The sequence below is a fragment of the Dama dama genome, chromosome 24 (assembly GCF_033118175.1).
Source record: "Dama dama isolate Ldn47 chromosome 24, ASM3311817v1, whole genome shotgun sequence".
Taxonomy (NCBI): Eukaryota; Metazoa; Chordata; class Mammalia; order Artiodactyla; family Cervidae; genus Dama; species Dama dama.
The window spans coordinates 63,241,071-63,257,659 of record NC_083704.1 but is presented as its reverse complement, the minus strand read 5'-3'; the positions used below and the strand labels follow the sequence as shown (position 1 = coordinate 63,257,659).

Sequence of the window (16,589 nt, the reverse complement as noted above, 5' to 3'; positions counted from 1 at the left end):
CCCACCCAAATCAGGGTTTCTCTCAAGTCACCCCCGACTCTCCTTCCCAGCAGTGGGCACGGCTGCTCTCTGGGGACCACCCCGATACTCGAGAGCAGCCCAGAGCTTTGCAGGGTCCCCTGTCTCGGGCCAGGTCAGGTCAGGGGCGGCTCCCAGCGTTGGGCAGGCGGCAGCTCATAGCGGCCATTTCCGCAAGTCCCTGCCACCAGCCTGGCCCCCGACCTGCTTGATGGACACGTGGCCCCAGAAGGGCCGCTTCTCCTTCCTGGGATCCTGTTCCCATGGCAGTGAGTGACACCCCCTCCCCAGGTCTGCTGTAGGGACTTGGCAGGTACACACTGCACCAAGCAAGGGCGGGGGCACCCCCAAGGGGGCACACCGTGGCCATCCTGGCAGAGCCTGTGAGCCCTCCTGTGGGGACCGATGGGCTTGCGGGGCCGGCACTGCGGGCTGGGCGCATCCCGAGGCAGAGGACACACGGCGAGGTTCTCTGGGTCAGGACATCCTGGCGTACGCCGTACGCATGGCATTGAGAATCGACCCCAAACTTGACGCAAGAGACACTAACGAGAAACAGAGTGACCTCTAAGGCCGAGTGAACACATGCGCTGGGACCTGCAGCTCACAAGCCTGATGCCCTCCCCAGAGACACACACACGTCAGTCACGGCCGCCTGTCCAGACTCCTGCTTACACACTTCATCTCGTAACACGGGTATGATGGGGTCTGTTGTCTGGGTCAGGAAATGGGTGGGAAACTCCCGGGCGACTTGCAGAGCCCAGACGGAACCCCCGAAGGTTGATGGTCCCTCTTCCAACCACCCAGCTGCCGCCCACAGTCCGGGAAGCAAACAAAGGCCCGCGCCTCCCCTCCCCGGCAGAGGCTGGGCCAACAGCCACCCCAGGGTGTCAGGGCTAAGGACCCTCAGACGTCGGCTTGTGCAAGAAGACGTCAAGCCCAGAGGGAAGGGACTTGCCCACGGATGGGGGGTGACCCAGAGGGAAGACTTGGTTCAGAGCACTCAGTGCTACCTGCAAGGATTTACTTTCTAGTTTCTCATCTTCTGAAAGTCACAAAGGGTCTTGTCTACTTCCTTAGGCACCGGTCCCCAGTGCTGTGAAATGAATCAACAGGGTCTCCGCTGGCTCCCTGCACGCAGCTGCGGGGAGGCACGGCCCAGCACTCAGGGATCTCCCGTGAAACCCCCTTCAGCCCTCAAGGCCCTGCGGTTCGAGACCCTTCCCTCCACTGGCCCCTCCTCTCCTGATCGGCAACCTTTCCCTCCCCGGGACCTCCTTCCTCCCCTCCAGCACTGAAAGGGGCTCCTGTCTTTCTCTTCTTAAGATGGATCTTCCTGATTCCACCTCCTGAATGAAAGGCAACGAGGGGGCTGGAGTCGGGCACTGCAGACCCTCCAGAGGGGGGACCGCTCCCCTCACCATGCCCCATCCGCCGGCTCTCCCCGCAGCCCACCCGGGCTCTCTGTTCACACGTTTCCCTGCACTTGACTCTGGTCTGTCGCAGCGACCATGGGACCAGTGACCGCAGGGAGGCTGCGAACGTGAAGGGCTGGGTCGGGGGCACCACGGGGGCTCCGCCACGGGAGGGAAGGCTGCCCTTAGCGCCGGCTCAGGCCTGGCCCGGCCTGCAGGCTCTGTCTGCCCTCCGAGCCGCCTCCCTGGCCACCCAGGCAGGTGACCAGTGGGTGCCCAGGTTCAGGCCCCGCCGTCCCGGCAGCAGCCGGTGCAGGGCAGCCGCGGGGGCCTTTCCTGCCCAGGCCGCGGCCCCAACCGCTGGCAGCGCTTCCGGCGGGCCTGCGGCGGGCTGCACTATCAGCTCGGCGCCAGACGCCCGGCCAGGATACTTGTGGTGAAACTGTGAGGGCGCACTCGGCCCTGTGGGGCTTCTCCGTGTCAGCCTCCAAGACAAATGGAGGGGGAGGCTGACGCCCGGCCCGCTTCTTCGGCCCCCTTTTCCTCCGCTGGCCCCCCGCGGCCATGGGCCAGCTCGAGGCCCGGTCATGGAGGAGCCGGGCTGGCCCACGGGGGCTGGACAGTGGCGTCGGATGATGGGCGGACAGCAGGCTGGCCTGGGGGCCTGGACCGCCCATGGCCCAGGGGCACCCACCCGCCACCAGCGGCCCAGGGAGGAGGCTGGTCCGCGACCAGCAGACGTGTCCTCGTCTAAGGCACCCTGGACCGACACAGTCCACCCTCGCCCCTGGCTTAGCAGGGGGCGCCAGGCCCCACTGCCCACGGGGGAAGCCAGGGCCAGGGAGGCGCAGGGCGGCCCGCGGCCCGGAGCTGAGGAAGCGCGGAGCTGGGGCGGCGGGCGCCCAGGCCTCAGCCGGGCCGCGCTCGGGTGATGGACGAGCCTGGCCGCCGGCCGCCCCGGCACACCTCTGGTCCAGGCCAGGCGGCCGCTCCCGGCGCGCGCCCCTAGGTGGCGCCCTCGCCTCCAGTCCGGGCGCGGCCTTGCGCATGCGCGACCCACCCCCGGCTGCGCTCCCCAGCGGGCACTCTGCGCCTGCGCACTTGGCCCCGGACGGGACGCTGAGCGCGGCCCGCCGGCCCGGCAGAGGGCGGCCTCCGGCGCGAGCCCTCGGCCTTGGCCCCGGCCCCGAGGTTCTTCCTCTTCCTGCTCCGCATTGAGGGATTTACCCGAACTCAGCGAGCGGAAGGCGGGAGAAGCCGCCCGATGGCGGGCTGAGCCCGACCTCCGTTCGAGGCGGGTCGGGGTCGCGGCAGCCCGCTCGGCGGCGGCCGGCGAGGGAGAAGGGCTCGGGGAAGACGCTCCCGGAGGAGGGGCAGGACCTCACTGGGCGGGCGTGAGGCTCCCGCGGAGGCCGGTCCTCCGGCGCGGCCTTGTCGCGCAGCACCGTCCCGGGCTGGGCCCGCGTCTGGCGCCTGGGAGACAGCGGGCGCTCAGGTCTTCTCCTCACAGCTCGCTCTCAGCCAAAGCTGAGCGTGTCTTCCCTCACTGCCTGCCCTTCCCTGACTGGGTGAAGCCCCGTCCCGTCTGGGCTCTTCCCGCGCTGCCGCTTGTACCCCGCTCCCTGGACTCCCTGCTGGCCCGGGGCCTTGGCACGCGCTCTGCCGCCTCAGGGGAGCTTCCCCACGGCCGTCCCGCCCGGGCTCTCCGGTGTACCCTCCGAGGGCCTGGCAGTTAGTGACTGTCCGTCACTCACCGCTCTCCACATGGCCTCCGCTCCACCGTCGCCTCAGCGCCCCGGTAATCCACCCCGCTCCACACGGCTCTGGGGCCTCACCCAGAACAGGCCGCCTTACCTTTGTGGCATCAGCGTTCCCAGATGTAAAATGTAACCTATACTTGCCACACAAACTTGCTCCCAGGAGCAAATCCGTCTGTTTTTTTTTGCAAATCCATTGTTTAGTGGATAAAAAGCACTTGATGAAAGTACTGTCCCCCAAGTTAAGAAATAAGTTATGAGAGATTTTCAGCACAACAAAACCCAAGTTCACAGTCCCAGCTTTATTGCCACTTGGTCACACGCGCTTTAAAAAAACACACACGCTTGTAAAATACGCACACCAGGAATTAGGAGGCCATGAAACAAGGGGCTTACGGGTGCCAAAAATATCCTGGGATTCAGAATAAACAAAACCAACTGAAAAACTTCTTGGTTCAAAACACAAAGATATTTTGTTTTTCATGACACGTAGGTTTTGTTGTTGTTTTAAAGGAATATTTTAGGGACAAAAACAAAGCTGCTTGTGTTGTCTGAGGCAGGGCCTGACTTCTGTCTTCCTTGAAAGCATTCTGCAAAATCCAGAAGCCGGCCTGAGCAGGCCTTGCCGTTCACTCCCAAGCCTGCCCTCGGCAGAGCTACAGGGCATCCAGGATGTGGTCGATCTTGCTGACCAGCTCCTGCCGCTTTCCCGAGATGAGTTTCTCGTTCTCGATGTACGTGTCTTTCTTGAGTTTGCCAGCCACCAGCCGCTCGGCCTCCACCGCCGACTTCAGGACCAGCTCCTTGACCTGCGCATCCAGCTTCTGCATTTCGCTCACCTGGCGGGGCAAGAGCAGGGCAGGGTGGAGAGCGTCCCTGCACCGCCTCCCAAGGCCCCCCATGAGCCCTTGCCTTCAGTCTCCAGCCCCGGGGAGCCAGGCCTTTCAGCACCCCTGGCCCCAGCCGTGGAGACCGTGAGCATCACTTGTGCAAACACAGGAGTCCCTGGCACGGTGCTGGGCACACGCAGGCACTGTGAACACCCGTCCTCTTCCCTCCCGCTGCCAGGCAGAGCCAGGGACTCTGTCAGACAAAGGACCGACAGCAGGGGCAGGCAACGTGCGTGACCACCGACTGGGAGTCAGGCCGAGGCCTTTACAGCCACGGTCATTCGACACTTGGCGAGCATCTATGAGCCAGGGGGCCGGGCACGAGTCTACGCTCTGGAAAACAGCAGACGAGACAGACAGGCATCCCGCCTGCGGGAAGCTGACAGCACACACTTGAGGACGTGAGTAAGTGGGTCAGAAAGGGCAGGTGCGCTGAAGAGAACAGCTCAGGGTGACAGGAGGGGGCAGGCGGTCAGGGGCTCAGCCCTACCCCCGGGCTTCCCACACGCGCACACACTGACAGGCTTGACACCCACGACGGCTGCGAGCTCCGCAAGGACACAGCAGCTCCCCCAGCCCCAATCTAGAGATGCGGACACTGAGGCACACGCTAGGTAGCTGGCCAGGTTCACAAAGTGTGAATCAGAGCCTGGATCCGAGCCGTCACTCTAAGTCTGTACTCCTCCCCACAGCCCGAGCAGCAGAAGGGGCAGCTCGCCACACCGGCCACGTGGACAGTGCTGCGCAGGCCCCGAGACCCCAGCTCTCATAGCCCCGGGGGGCACATGCAGCACGAACACACGACGGGTGTGCTTCCCCACAGGCCGGCGGCGAGCCAGGGCGTCCCACACCGCCGGTACGGGGACCGAGGCAGGAACAGCCGGGCGCCCGGCGGCGGCAGGCACTCACTTTGTCGCACAGGTCGGAGCCCTCGGTCTTCAGCCGGGACTGCAGCAGCGCCACCTCGCTGGTCAAGGCCTTGTGCTCCGTCTCCAGGCTCTTCTTGCCGCTGTTGAGCGTGGACACGTCTCGGGACTGTTTGTACCTGTTGACCGTCTCGTCAAAGTGACGGTAGAGGCCCAGTCTCCTGTTGACCAGGGTCAAGACCTGCTCCGTGATGCAGGCCACCTTCATCCTGGCCTCCGCAGCCGGGTCCTGGGGAGAGACGGTGTGTGACGACCTCTGGGCCGGAGCCCGCGCCGACCCCACCTCCCAGGAGCACCCCCGCCCAGCTGTGCAGCCAGAGCAGCACAGTCGCCGACGCCACACAGCTCAGCAGTGGGCGGCACGGGGCCGGGCAGACAGTCATAGACAGGCCCGGAGGGGAGACAGACAGGGTGAAAGGCACGCCAACACCAGGGGCCACGAAAGGGCAGGGAGGTGCTGAGGGAGTGGAGAGCCCGGCTCGGCCGGCGGCCTCCAGGACCTTTGCTGCATCGCCCTCCCGCTCAGCACCTCCAAGTGTTTCCAGGGCCTAAGGACGAAGCCCGAGCTCCCTGGCCACCACAGCCCTTTCGACGTGGCCCCGCACACTCCCCAGAACCTCTCACCACAGGCCTTCTGCAGAGAGCAGTGGACAGTGATCCAACAAAACAACACTGAATTCAACCAACCAGCCAACAAGGGAAGCTTTCCCTTACAGTGGACAGCCAACTGCTAAGGTAAAAGGCCCCGGCGTTTTTCAGTGACCACAACTGGTAACAGATTCAGACGAGAACCAATAATGAATACCGTTAACTAATGGTGAGTGTATACAGTATTTATATAGCCTCAAACAGACTGTGTATTAATTGCAAAGAGAAAAACAGAAACTTTTTGGTGAAGAAACCAGGCAGGCACCAAGTCATTCAAGAAGTCAACACCACCAACCCTGGACCAGCTGACACCAGGTGCCTCCCGACATCACGCACCACAGACACGGCACCAGTTTATCACACTCTCACCAAAAATGCCTAATAGGAATTCTCAGGGAGAACCGTGAGAAACCTAAGTTACAAATGTTCCCGATTAAAGGAGATCAAGGAAATATGACAACTAAATGCAGTGCACCATCCTCAATAGGAGTCTCAAGTTTGAAAAACCCCCGCTCTGGAAGCTGCCCTTCGGGCGGTCAGCGCAGGGCCGCACACTGGTCGTCATTACGGGACATGATGTTCCAGGGGCGATCCATGTGCTCCAGCCACTTGAGGTGGCCCCCGCGGGCTGCACACACCCCTGAGCACACACGGAAGGTCAGCGCCTCCCTCTCAGATGGTCAGGGAGAAAATGACAGGCAGGGGCCAAGTGTTAACTGCTCTGTTCACGTGAAAAGGGCACACGACTTATTTTTACTGTTCTTGCAAAATGTCTACATGTAGAATTATTTTAAAACTCAGCATTTTTTAAATTAACGAAAGAATAAGCAGTTTTTATACCTTAGGAAATGGGCATATGTCATCATAAAACCTGGACTCAGCCCTTCCATGTGACAGGGCTAACTGGCCACTGTCTGGCGTACCCCCACCCCGGGCAGCCTGGGGATTCACAGAACCAGCGGGACCAAGGTCCTTGTTCAGAACCCCAGACCCCCTGAAGGCTCCCCTGCCATCTGCACACTGCTCCCTCTGCCAGACGGCCTCCCATCCCCTGCCCGGTCGGGTGCCTCGCTCCAGAGCGCACGCTCTGCCCGCCCCCTCTCCATGGCACCCGCCGCCCGGCGGCACACTGCCCCTGCAGCATCACGTGCCCGCGATGACAGCAACAGGAGGCGGGGCTCCAAGGTTCAGGATCAGCCGGGGCCACAGGCGGGGGGTGCGGGTGGGGGGGTGGTCCAGACGGACGCAGGGCAAGTGCAGCACGCAAGCGGCCGGGCGGTACCTTCGTGATGGAGAAGTCCAGCCTGACGTAGACGATGACGGTGAAGAAGAGAATGTAGAAGGTGGCCACCACCAGCAGCGGCTCCTGCAGCATGAGCACCTTGTTGAAGGTGTAGTGAACCTGTGGACCAGGAACGCTGCTGGCCGAGTCCACCCGGACTCAGAGCCCTAGGGGCAGGGGCCTCCCCAGGCCCCACGCGCCGGCCGGCCCTCTGCCCGCCCCCGCGGCCGCGCTCGGGGTGCAGGCGTGCATGCCTACCACGATGTCCTGGATGTGCTGCTCCACCAGGTTCTTCTTGTGGGCCACGATGACGGGGCGGCCAAACGTGTCCAGGTAGGTGTGGTGCAGCTCGTCAGGGCCGCGGCTGACCTCGTAGGGGCTGTCCACCTGGATGTTCCTGGGGGAGGCAGGGTGGGGCAGCCTGACAGACTGCACTCCCAGCTGGCTCCACAGCGCGGAGCCCAAGGCCCGGGGACCTCCAGGGTCCCCGTCCTACTCCAGTCCGCTCCCCGCCCGGCACGGGTTCCACCTGGCCCCGAGACCACGGGCCCACTGCCAGAAAGGCCTGCGTGTGAGCACGCTGTGTCCCCTGTGCCAAGGGCAGGTGGCTCCGAGGGCCCACTGGTTTCCGCCACCTGGACCTGTGGAGGTGCAGGGCTCTGTCCACCCCATCCTGAGCTGAGGCCGTCTTCTGAGAGTTCCCTCACCCTTCCAGAGTCCTTGCTTTCTGCTTAAACCAGCCAAAGACAGCTCCTCTGTCCATCACCATGGAACCTGATACACCATCTCAGACCTTGCCCTTCTGAACCTGGTGTGACCAGCCCAGACAGGACAGACTGTCCCCACTGTCCTTCCCTCTGCGAGGAGCAGAGCACAGGCCACCTGCCTGCCTCAACTCTGCGTTCTTTCCTGCTGGGGGCACCCGCCGGCCTCGGGCCACCGCCCAGGCCTGCTATGGATGCCCCAGGTTAAAACCACCAGGAGCCCCTCCTCTGCACCCTGCAACCCCGTATCCCGAGGCACCAAGAGGGCGGGGCCAGGAGGGACGGGGAGGGAGGGCACACTTACTTCGCCCCTTCCGGCAGGATGATCTTCACGGTCAGAGAGTCTATGACCTGCTCATCAAACACGTGGTCCACCAGCCTCATCTTCAGCGCGTACTGGTCTCCTGAGGATCGAGCAGACACAGCGATGAGTGGCTCGTGTGCGCCTTTCCAGCAAGTACTAGAGCCCAGGCCCTGAGCACCACACGAGACCCTGGCCACCACCAAGTGCCCGCTGCTAATGAAAGAACACGTCCGCCGACTCTCGCTGAAGGAGCGCCCTGCGTCTGACCGGGCTCCAGAGACAGCTGTCGCTGGAGACATGGAAGCCACCCCTGAGACGGGGTGCCTGACGCCAGCCTTCCTGAGAATGAGAACACGCTCTGCCCCTCCGATCATCACATAAAACCACCCCACAGGGAAGAAAAGACAGCCTTTGCCTTTTCCACCCTCTAATTACTGAAGACTGACCCAGGTTATAGAGGTACTCGTAGCTTGGGAGGTTGTAGCCAACGATGTAATGGGTCTTCCACCCGCCGAAGAGTGGGAAGCGAGGCCGGATCTCCATCTCCACGGAGTCATCCAGGATGAGCAGGTGGCTGGTGGACACGTTGCCGATCTCGTCGCGGTAGTACACGTCCTGGGCCGCGGCGGGAAGGATGGTCTGCAGAGAGCGAGCACACTTTTTTGAAGACTCTAGAAACAGACCCAGAGAAGTACCACCGAGCCCAGGACAGACGTCCTGCCCCAAGCTCCTCACCACAGCATTCCGTAATGAAACCGTCTCCATGTAAACCAGCTCAGGGAAGCCTAACTTCCCCCAACAGGCTTCAGAGTTCTAGATACCTCATCTGCTTCTCAGTCAAGGCTGGCAAATAGCCAGATTCTCATAACTACCTTTGCAGATGCTAAAGACTTAGTACAAAGCTAAAAATAACCTGTAAGCTGTTTTGCAGGAAGGGAAACTAAAGATGGAAGAAACCATATCAAATCACCAGACGGTTCATGGTTTACTTACAAAAGGGTTTCTCCACCTAGTATTTTTTACTAATTTTTTTAAAATTTTTACTTAATTTTAAATTACTTACTTCCAAATCTGTAAGCATATTTTGATAATCGAGGGGAAATATAATGCCTTTGTTTGCTCACTGAGCCCTTCTGTATTATGCAGGTACAAGAACATGCTTATAAGCTTTCATTTATAAGACAAAAAAAGATACAAAACTGTATATGCAATATGATCAAATGTTTTTTAAAAACCATATTATAAGAAAAAAGAAATATACGTCAGCAATACCAGGGTCTGGTTTTGTTGTTCCTTTTCCCATTATTCCCATTTTCTTTATGAGTGGGGCTTTTTTTTGGGGGGGGGGTGTGCTGTGCTGCCAGTTCCCGACCAGGGACTGAAGCTGGGCTGCAGTTCTCTCTCTGACTAGACAGTCACAGTGTCTCCCAGTGTCCAGGCCCAAGAGCCCACACCTTGAAAGAGCGGACGGAGGAGACCCCACTGTCCGGCTGCCTCTGGTAATCATAGCGCGAGAAAGGCCCCTTCAGCACGGCGCCCGTGTGCTTCAGGTCCACGTTCTCCTCCACGGCAATGTTGCCCCAGTGGGAGACCTCGATGACGCGGGCCATGTTGGTGATGGTCAGGAACGGGCTGTTGTTCTCAGAATGCACTCTGAACACGTCCTGGAGAAGAAGGAAGCAAGCAGCTTGAGGATCCGAGCAAACAGGAACCAACACTAGCTCACGGAAACGGACTGCAGACAGCCTACAGCTCAGCGCCAGGATGGTCAGAAACAGAACTCCACACTTCTTTAAAAACCTTAAGTCGTAAATAAAGAAAAACTGCAACAAGGAAATAGCCATATATCTAAGAGCTAATGAAGACATAATCTCTCAGCAGTGAGCCAACACATAGCATAAGACTGAGCACGACACACAGAATTACTGGATTTTTCTCTCCTGGAGAAAAGTTATCTGGGAAAATTCACAGGAGAGATTTTTTTTAAGATAATATATTGTTATATAGCTAACAGGTATGTATGTGACAGTCACTCCTTTATGAACTCTAAATAAACATACTATTTTGTTTAATCTTCAGAACATCATAATGAAGTAAGTACTACTTATCCCCATTTTACAAACAAAATCACCCAGAGGCCCAGCAGTCAGTATCAGGGAATCTTCCTGGTCTCAGATACAAAGTACAGATTGATGGTTGCCAGAGACATGGGTTCCAGAAATGGATGAACTATCTTGTTTTTTTTTTAATTTAAATAAATTGAATAAAACAAAGTTTTTTAAGGTAAAATGACAAAAGGACCGGAAAATATCAAATTAAAAAACCTGCACAGCTAAGTAAACTATCAACAAAATGAAAGGTTACCTATGAATGGAAGAAGATATTTGCAAATGACACAGCCAATTAGGGGTTAGCATCCAAGATATAAAAAGAACTTGTACAACTCAACATCAAAAACCAAATGACCCAATTTAAAAATGGGGAGAAGAGCTGAATAGACATGTTTCCAAGGAAGACATTCAGATGGCCAAAGGCAAATGAAAAGACACTCAACATCATTAATCATCAGGGAAATGCAAATCAAAACCACAGTGAGATATCACCTCACACCTATCAGAGTGGCTGTTACCAAAAAGATAACAAATAGCAAGTGTCGGCTAGGACGTGGAGAAGGAGCCTGCGTGCACTGCTGGCCGGAATGTAAATTGGGGTAGCTGCTATGGAAAACAGTGGGGACTCCTTAAAAATTTAAATTAAAGGAGAAGATTCCTTAAAAAATTGAAAACTCAACTACCGTATGACCCAGCAATTCTATTTCTCGGTATTTATCTGAAGAAAATGAAAACACTAACTAAAAAAAACACCCACAACCCCAAAGTTCATAGCAGCATCATTTACAACATCCAAGATATAGAAGCAACCTAAGTGTTCATCAGCAGATGAGCGGACACAGATGTGAGGCGCACACACAGAGGAACACTGCTCAGTCAGGAAAGAACGAAACCTTGCCGTCTGTGACAACGTGGACACATCTAGAGGGCATTATCTAAGTCAGATATTGCTCAGAGAGGACAAACACTGTATGATTTCACTTACATGTAGAATCTAAGAAACAAATGAACAAAGGAAATAGGTGAGTCACAGAAACAAACAGGAGGTCACCAGAGGGGAGGAGAGGGGAGCTGGAGGAGGAATCAGGCGAGGGGTACTGAGAGGACAACGCTCAGTCGCAGAATCTGAGGGGTGTTCAGTCAACAGCTTTAGTATCTTTGATATGGTGATATATCTGTGATATGGTGACATATCACAGCTGGACTTTCCGTGGTGGTCATTTAGAGATGCACAGAAATATTGCATCACTATATTGCGTAACAGGAACTAATGAAGTGTTGTAGGTCAATTAAACTTCAAAAAGCAAAAGACAAATTCACAAAAAGAGAGACCAGATTTGTGCCCTAGAGGCAGGGCGCGGGGGGTGGGGGGCAATGCAGGGAAGGGGAATTGGATGAAGGCAGTCAGAAGGCACAAACTTCCAGTGATGACATAAGTCAGTCCAAGGGATGTAATGTACAACATGAAAAATGTAATTACTATTGCTGTATATCACATATGAAAGTTAGGTGAGTAAATCTTAAGAGTTCTCATCACAAGAAAAGAGTTTCTTCTGTTTAATTTTTTCTTTAAATTTCACAGCCCTTCGCCCCATAAACTTTATAAATGAAGAACCACAACTGGAACCGACGTCTGAACAGGTGCCTATTTCTTTAACTTTGTATGAGCTGATAAATGTGCGCTATACTCCTTGTGATAACTGTTTCATGAGGAAGTCAAATCATTGCGCTGCACGCCTTGAATTTATTCAGGGCTGTATGTCAATTGTATCTTGATAAAACTGGAAGGAAACAAACAAACAAAAAAACAAGCAAAATACCTTTCTTTCCCAAAAGTCCAAGAAATGGACAAGATAAGGTGTATTTTACTTCTTATAGCTCTGGCCACTTCATTCATTCTATGACTAGATTTTCAAAAACCCAACTGAAATAGTAATCACATGTGATTGCATTTGATGCCAGTACTGATGAGGGTGTGGGGAGACGGGCAGTCTCACACTGCTGGTGCTGTAACAAACCGGCTAAAGTGTTTGAAAAACCATTTGGCAGTACACCACAAGAGATTTTTAAATGTCCACATGCTTTGCTTTGAGAACTTTTTAAAAAATCTACCCTGAGAGTATGGAGCAAAAAAAAGAGGCTGGCTGAAGCATTACACGCAGCGCTCAAACGCCACGGTGACACCGCTGCCCGTGACGCTTTGTCTGCTTCTGCCCCAGGTCCCACCTCCTTTAAAAAGTCTTCCTCAAGCCCCGGCCTCTACCTGAACTCCCAGGAGGGCAGCGAGCCCCACAGACTCACTTCTCAGCAGGCTGAAATCCTGGGGTTGATTCTACAAAGGGCCCTGGGCTCCCACCAAAGCCTCTCAACGAGCAGTCCCTCTAGGACCCCAGAGCAGACACGTGCTGCAAGGGCCCACCTGACTGTAGGCAGGGATGTCGCGGAAGGGTCCGTAATCCAGGAGGTCCTCGGAGCGCGTGGGGTTCCCCAACTTGGTGTAGCTCTCCACATTCCGGGAGGCGAGCTTCACACGCATGGTCTGCGTCTTGGTCGGGTAGGGAGAGTAGAAATAATGGTTCCCCTCAAATACCACGAACTGTTTCTCAGACTGGGTGATCTGGGTTGGGTACGGCTGAAGCACGTGGGTATAAACGGCTTCCACGATGACGGAGATCTTGGCCCCAGGATCAAGAGCCACGGGGAGCTTGACTGTGAAGAATCTCCCGCTGCAGGAAGAACGAGGGAAACAAGAGACCAAGACACTGAAAAAAGAACAGCTCAAAGTCACAGCGAGATTTTGTGCCAAGGTAACACCACTTGCCTCTACGAGATTACCTTCAACCTATTCGGTTAAGCCTTTTAAGACAAATGTCCAGGGAGCCCCCGTGGCCTGGGGGTCAGGTTCTGGGCTCCCACTGCAGTGGCTCAGGGAAGATCCCGCAGGCCACGCAGCGCGGCCAAAAACCTCAAGCAAAGTAAAAACAAATGTCTACATGTTCATCTCAAGGCTGTTTACAAGAGTGTCAAAAACCCAAATGTCCAACGACAGGTTAAGTGCTGAAAACATCGCAGTGGAGCCACACAAAGGAATGCTGGCCGACACGAAAAGACGCTCAAAGGTGCGCTGACCGAAACAGCCTCTGACACGCTGAGCAAGCGCCAAGCCACTCTCTCGTTAGGATTCCAACCCTGGCGTGATAACCTGCAACCAAAGGAGGCAAGACAGAGACATTCCAACTGTCACCTTACCTTTTACCCTTAATTTTGGTTTCTCTTACTTCCAGATTGTTCTCTTCCTCATCCTCTCCCTTCACCTGCAACAGGACAAAGGAAGTTATTCTTTTTTGTCTTTTAGCCTCTAAATTTTGAGTCAGCAATTAACTAACTGCCTCAGAATGTCCACATTAAAGAATTCCAGCTGCCAGAACTTTGAAGATTGAATTCTGGTTTCAGTAACAATTTTTTCAACCAAAATACAGGAACACTTCAAAAGGCTAACTTTTGCACTGAATAAGCTGTATAATATGCTCCATAAAATCATAGTACTTCCTGAATGATAAAATACACACAAATTAAAATTAAGGCTGGAAAGGTTTTTTTCTAGATATTTTTTTCTTCATTTACACTCAAATATGCATGGGGAAAAAACCCAGCTATTTGTTACAGCAGAAAAGTCTAATGCATTAATGAAAACTCACTTTACTTGCACAAAAGAAATTAACAGTGGCACAAGCAACGGCACACACCCCTTTGCTCTCATCCTTCCCTGCAGCCCAGAGTCCACCCACGAAGAGGATGCCAACTCCAGCAGGCTGCAGGGTCCTTCTGAGGAGGAGCAGGCATCTCAAATCAGACTGTGGAGCAAATGATAAGGAAAAAACGTATACACCCACCACTCATCTCCTTGCCAACCCAACCTCCACCCAAAGAAAAATATTTAAGACCACCTTTTAGGACTGAAGCAGTGATTCCCAATAGAGCATACAAAGCTATGATGAGAAAGCTATTTGTAGTATCTCAGAAAGCCTAAAAGTTATCACATAATCATCCTCAACAGAGTCATACAGCCTAATGTGAAGTGAAGTCGCTCAGCTGTGTCCAACTCTTTGCGACCCCATGGACTGTAGTCTACCAGGCTTATCCATCCATGGGATTTTCCAGGCAAGAATACTGGAGTGGGTTGCCATTTCCTTCTCCAGGAGATCTTCCCGACCCAGGGACTGAACCCAGGGCTCCCGCATAGGCAGACGCTTTACCGTCTGAGCCACCAGGGAAGTTCAAGCCTAATAAACACAACCATTTCACTTCTTTGGCTAGACTCTTATCACAATGGGAACATTCTAGAATACTCTATTTATCAGGAACTCTCACTGTTCAGTTATATGGTGATTTTGTCTTAAGAACTATTCCTCTTCATTTTTAAGTGTTTACCAGATTCACTGCCTGAACTAACAAAAGATTAGAGAGGCCAAAGATTTCAAATATAGAATGCAATTGAAAGGAAAAATGTCTTTGGTGGCAAGGAACCACTGGCCACACTGATCACCACTGAACACACTGGCCACCACTGATCGCCACAGTCCCTTCCACCAGCTTCTGAAGTTCTATACATGTAAGGGTGAAGATAATTCCCTGAAAAAACTTCAAGCAACCGCACCAAGACTCCCAGTCAGTTGTTGGAAAGTACACATCATCCTGGTTAAGTTTATCATCCGATTATGTCCCCCACTGAGACAGAGGTACAAGAGAGCCTCTCTTTTGGACTCCAAATAAAAAAAAACGACTCTGGATAAATCTGGTGATGGGACCGCAGGTTTTATACTCCTGCAGAATCCTGCTTCAGCACCACCTAAGCCAGAAGAGGCAGTGTGGTGTGCAAATGAAGTCTGAAACAAACTAACCTAAGCCCTGACTTAACTCAGCCCCCAGACTCCAGCCCTCACCTGCAGTTAGAGTACACATCAAAGGGCCGTTGTGAGAGTTAAATGAGAATGTCCTTAAAATACCGACCACAACACCCAACACCAGGTAAATTCTCAGTAAGGCACCAGTACAGTAACCCCACGCTCTCCAGGCATGATGGCCAGATAGTCTCTGCTATAGTCTTGTTACACAGTGGCAACCACGCTAGGTAGGAGGTGCTTTTTTAATCCATCCTTCCACAAAACTCGAAGTAAAACTGCGTCCCACATCATGGAGGAGGCATGAAAGGGAACAGGAGTCATCCGAGTTCAGCAGTACGACACTGTAATGACTGTTTTCCCAACTAATAATTGGGTAATTACTTAATGCATGTTGTCTAATGGGAACAGCTATAAAAGGCAAACTTCTGTATATGTACACCCCTACGCCCAAAGCCAGCACTGCCTCCTCGAGGGACGTAAAACTGACCACTGAAATGCCTGGAAGACCAGAAGCCGACTGGGGAGCCCTCTATTGCTTTACTGTCAGCATGAGAACAGGTCGGGGAGGCAGAGAACTGGACTTTCCTTTTCTGTACCGTATTACTCGCACGAGTTTTTTAAACTTAAAGAAGAGAGAACTGTTTTTTAAAAGAGTTATTCGCAGCCGTTAAGAAATGCGTTCTGTGTGCAACGGTTTCGAAGAGGCACAACCTTGGAAGCAGGAGGCCTGAGTTTCTGACCGCTGTGGCCAGAGGCGGCTCCCCGGGACCCCGCGCTCCTGCCGCGAGCGCGCCCCCGCAGGCCCGGGGTCCGGGCGCCCGCGCCGCAGGCCGGTGCTGACGTGTCCCGGGCGGACGCCGAGCCGCCCCGCCGCCCGGGCCCGCCCCGCCGCCCGCGACCCGCTCACCTGCACGCCGAGGTGCGCGAGCCGGGCCTCCAGTTCCGGCTCCAGCGCCAGCAGGAAGGAGGCGGCGCGGGGCGAGGAGCCGCCGCCCGCGTGCGCCAGGACCACCTCGGCCGTCACCTTCGCCAGGTGGCTGCTCAGGTCCACCGTGCGCTTCACATCCTCGTTGACCAGCGGCGGCGCGTCCGAGGAGGCGCGGCCCGGCGCCGGGGCGCAGGCCGCGAGCAGCAGCAGCAGCGGCGGCAGCAGGCTGGCTGCGGGTGCCTCCATGGCCGGGACCGAGCTGAGCCGCAGGGCGCCCGCGCGCGCCCCGCGTCCTCCACGGTGCGTCCGCCACGGCGCAGCCGCCCATTGGCCCGGCCGGCGCCCAAAATGGCGGCGCCCGCCCGAGGACCCGGTCTCCATGGCAACGGGCGGCCCGCCGAGCGCCTGCCTGCGCGCGCGGCGGCCTTGTGTCCCGGAGGGCGGAGCCTGTCCCCACCGCCGGAAGCGCAGCGGCAGCTGCGTCCGTCCCCAGCAAGTGCTGCCGATGAGTGGGCGGCATGTTACTTTTTAGCTTACAAAATACTGCCCCCAAATTCTCCGTAAACCTGAAGACACTTGCTTTCTCCTCACTAACTCACTGTCTCAAGAAGCGACTTGACTGAACTTCGAGTTGCATACCCA

The 16,589-nt window shown here is 55.4% G+C and overlaps 1 protein-coding gene across 1 annotated transcript; it reads right to left on the bottom strand.

The window, feature by feature from the left end:
• Window positions 1-3,472: 3,472 nt before the first annotated feature.
• Window positions 3,473-16,208, bottom strand: RPN1 (ribophorin I). Its single transcript, XM_061129016.1, has 10 exons — window positions 15,927-16,208; window positions 13,365-13,429; window positions 12,535-12,841; window positions 9,459-9,668; window positions 8,451-8,643; window positions 8,005-8,104; window positions 7,195-7,333; window positions 6,937-7,056; window positions 4,990-5,235; window positions 3,473-4,029 (listed from the first exon to the last, which is right to left on the bottom strand). Exons 1-10 carry the CDS (start codon window positions 16,191-16,193, stop codon window positions 3,847-3,849), a joined length of 1,830 nt encoding a protein of 609 aa, XP_060984999.1. The 5' UTR covers window positions 16,194-16,208; the 3' UTR covers window positions 3,473-3,846.
• Between the last annotated feature and the right edge of the window lie 381 nt (window positions 16,209-16,589).

Coding starts and splice junctions, on each gene's coding strand:
- RPN1 (XM_061129016.1), bottom strand. CDS start 16,193: ATGGAGGCACCCGCAGCCAGCCTGCTGCCGCCGCTGCTGCTGCTGCTC. Junction 8,644..9,458: donor CCTCCGTCCGCTCTTTCAAG/GTGTGGGCTCTT, acceptor CGCTCTCTGCAG/ACCATCCTTCCCGCCGCGGC. Junction 8,105..8,450: donor CGAGTACCTCTATAACCTGG/GTCAGTCTTCAG, acceptor CTCGATCCTCAG/GAGACCAGTACGCGCTGAAG.